General features: G+C 33.2%; 1 protein-coding gene and 1 non-coding gene, besides 1 other annotated feature; both read right to left on the bottom strand. All coding sequences in view use genetic code 11, as the record gives it.

The window, feature by feature from the left end:
- Positions 1–2500: part of a sequence feature (LSC,large single-copy region) that runs on past both edges of the window.
- rps16 (ribosomal protein S16) lies at positions 92–1209 on the bottom strand (the record flags this gene model as incomplete). One transcript has 2 exons in its annotated part: positions 1170–1209; positions 92–309 (listed from the first exon to the last, which is right to left on the bottom strand). The coding sequence occupies exons 1-2, from the start codon at positions 1207–1209 to the stop codon at positions 92–94; spliced, it is 258 nt and encodes an 85-aa protein (YP_398840.1).
- trnQ lies at positions 2347–2418 on the bottom strand. Its single transcript has one exon. It is a non-coding gene; the product is annotated as a tRNA-Gln (tRNA).

Here is a 2500-nt window from a genome sequence, read left to right on the forward strand (position 1 = left end):
TAGAAGAGAAAAGTCATACAAAGTTATATACAAATGACTACCCCCTTTTTTGTATTTCCTTAATTTATTTCCTTAATTGAATTTCGGTTGATTAGGATTGATTAGGACGAAGTTCCTTAAAAACCTCCGCCTTCTTTAAAATATCCTGAACAGTTCCTGTAGGTTGAGCCCCTTTTTCAAGGAAATATAAAATAGCAGGAACATTTAAATAAGTTTGATTTTTTATCGGATCATAAAAACCCACTTTCCGAAGATCTTTTCCTTCTCTTCGGGATCGAACATCAATTGCAACGATTCGATAGACGGCTCATTGGGATAGATGTAGATGAACAACACCCCCCCTAGAAACGTATAGGAAGCTTTCTCCTCGTACGGCTCGAGAAAAATGATTGATTCGAGGTTTTGTCTCTGTATGGAATTCTATCTAAGAAATGACAACTGGGTCCATAAAATGATCAAATCAATTAAAGATATAAGTCTTTTTTTTCTTCTTTCTTCCTGAAAACGAAAAACAAACCATTCGTACTCTCATAACTCAAGTTGGATAATTTTCAAACAGTTCAAAGGAAAATCTTTCGGCAATTTCATTTATTGAGCGGTCTTTCCTCCTTTTATGTTTGTCTCGTTTAAAATGGATTTGGATTCTTCAGTCTGATCCAGCTATTAAGACAATAAAAAAGGTGTTTCCTTGTTCTGGGATCCTTTATCTTTGTTTTATTTTAAATCATTGGGTTTAGACATTACTTCGGTGCTTTTTAATCCTTTCAAAATGGCAGCAACATACCCCTTTTGCGATTTCTATGAAAGAATCCTACAGACGATGGATTCCCGCGTGAAACACTTTGGATCGAAAAAGTTTGGTCAATTCCAAGAAATTTTTGAATTGGAAACTTGCTCAAATTGGATTCTTTCGATTTCCATACCGAAAATATATTTACGAAGTTGTTCCAATTTTTTTATTGATTGGCATTAACCCTAGACCCTTGCCCCGAGAAATAAATTAATACTTTCTACTCGAGCTCCATCATGGACTATTTACATTCCAAGACAACAAAAAAAGAGGGGTTCTAGTGAAACAGAACCAATGATGTCGAGCCAAGAGCACCTTCATTCCTACATAAAATGGTGGATGTACAAATCCACAACGGATCCTGTCCTTCAAGTCGCACGTTGCTTTCTACCACATCGTTTCAAACGAAGTTTTACCATAACATTCCTCTAAGAACCGGTATGGAATTGATTCAATTATGGAATCATGAATAGTCATTGGTTGGGCTGATGTATAAACACCATAATCTATACTTTGTTCTATATCTATATACTATAGATATAGGTTACTATAGAGATAGGTGGATAAATATTTTTCTTTAGTAAGACCCCATCGCTAATATTAATTTATCTAACATTAACATATTTATTAATATTTAATATATAAATAATAATAAATAAGACGAATAAATGAGTTCTTTTTGATTCTGCATCTTCACGTGACTCAATAGGAGAGATTGACCTATTTCATACTTCTTCAAATAGCAAAGATTCAGCTTATAAGGAATGATTAAAACTATTTATATTTCTAAATTTCCTAAATTTAGAAAGTTCCCTTTTCGACATCATTATTTGAAGAAAATTTGATAGTTAAAGATCATTTTTGATCATCTTAGGAAAAAAGATAAGTCTTTCTTTTTTAATTGAATCATCAACGATTTCAATGATCTAAAATAAATAAATACACCAAACAACAAATCCAATTTTTTTTTCATCTGATTGATAAAATCCAAAGAATGGGGAGGTTTTCATATCTATCAATTCGATCAAATAGACTGAGCAACTGTCACCGTTTATAGATATTGAAATGAATGCCTTCCCATTACTGATTAACTCCTATCTACCCCATTCTATGGGACTGATGCAACATAAATCAAAAGAAAAGAAGGGGGTGCCCTAGTCTTTTTGATTGTTACGAAATGCGAGCTGTCTAGGCACAAAACCAAACAAGTCCAGATTAAGTCAAGTTTTTGCTCCTATTTTTTGATATTTTAGCCTAACTCATTGATTAAGAATTAAGAGACTTAGTGAATTTAATTAGTACCAAAAACCCCCTCTTGGCGAAAAGCCAAGAAATCCACAAAAAAAGAAAATGGAATCTAATTAGGCTAATTTAGGGGATAGAGAATACGAGATAGGGAATATAGATTCTTTCGCATCTCGATTCAGTTTTTGAAAAAAAAATGATTCATCAAAGAAAAAAATCAGAAACAACAATCACATTCCAGCTAACATTTCGATTTTAAACAGAACATTGTTAAAAAAGCAATCTATAGTCTCATAGAATATATATATGTTCTGGGACGGAAGGATTCGAACCTCCGAATAGCGGGACCAAAACCCGTTGCCTTACCACTTGGCCACGCCCCATTTAGATTTCTATTCGATACTAAGAAAGTATATTGCTGGTTTTGTTTGTTTGTCAACTCTAGTCCAAATATCTATAGAATAG

This window comes from Nicotiana tomentosiformis, chloroplast, assembly GCF_000390325.3.
Source record: "Nicotiana tomentosiformis chloroplast, complete genome".
Taxonomy (NCBI): Eukaryota; Viridiplantae; Streptophyta; class Magnoliopsida; order Solanales; family Solanaceae; genus Nicotiana; species Nicotiana tomentosiformis.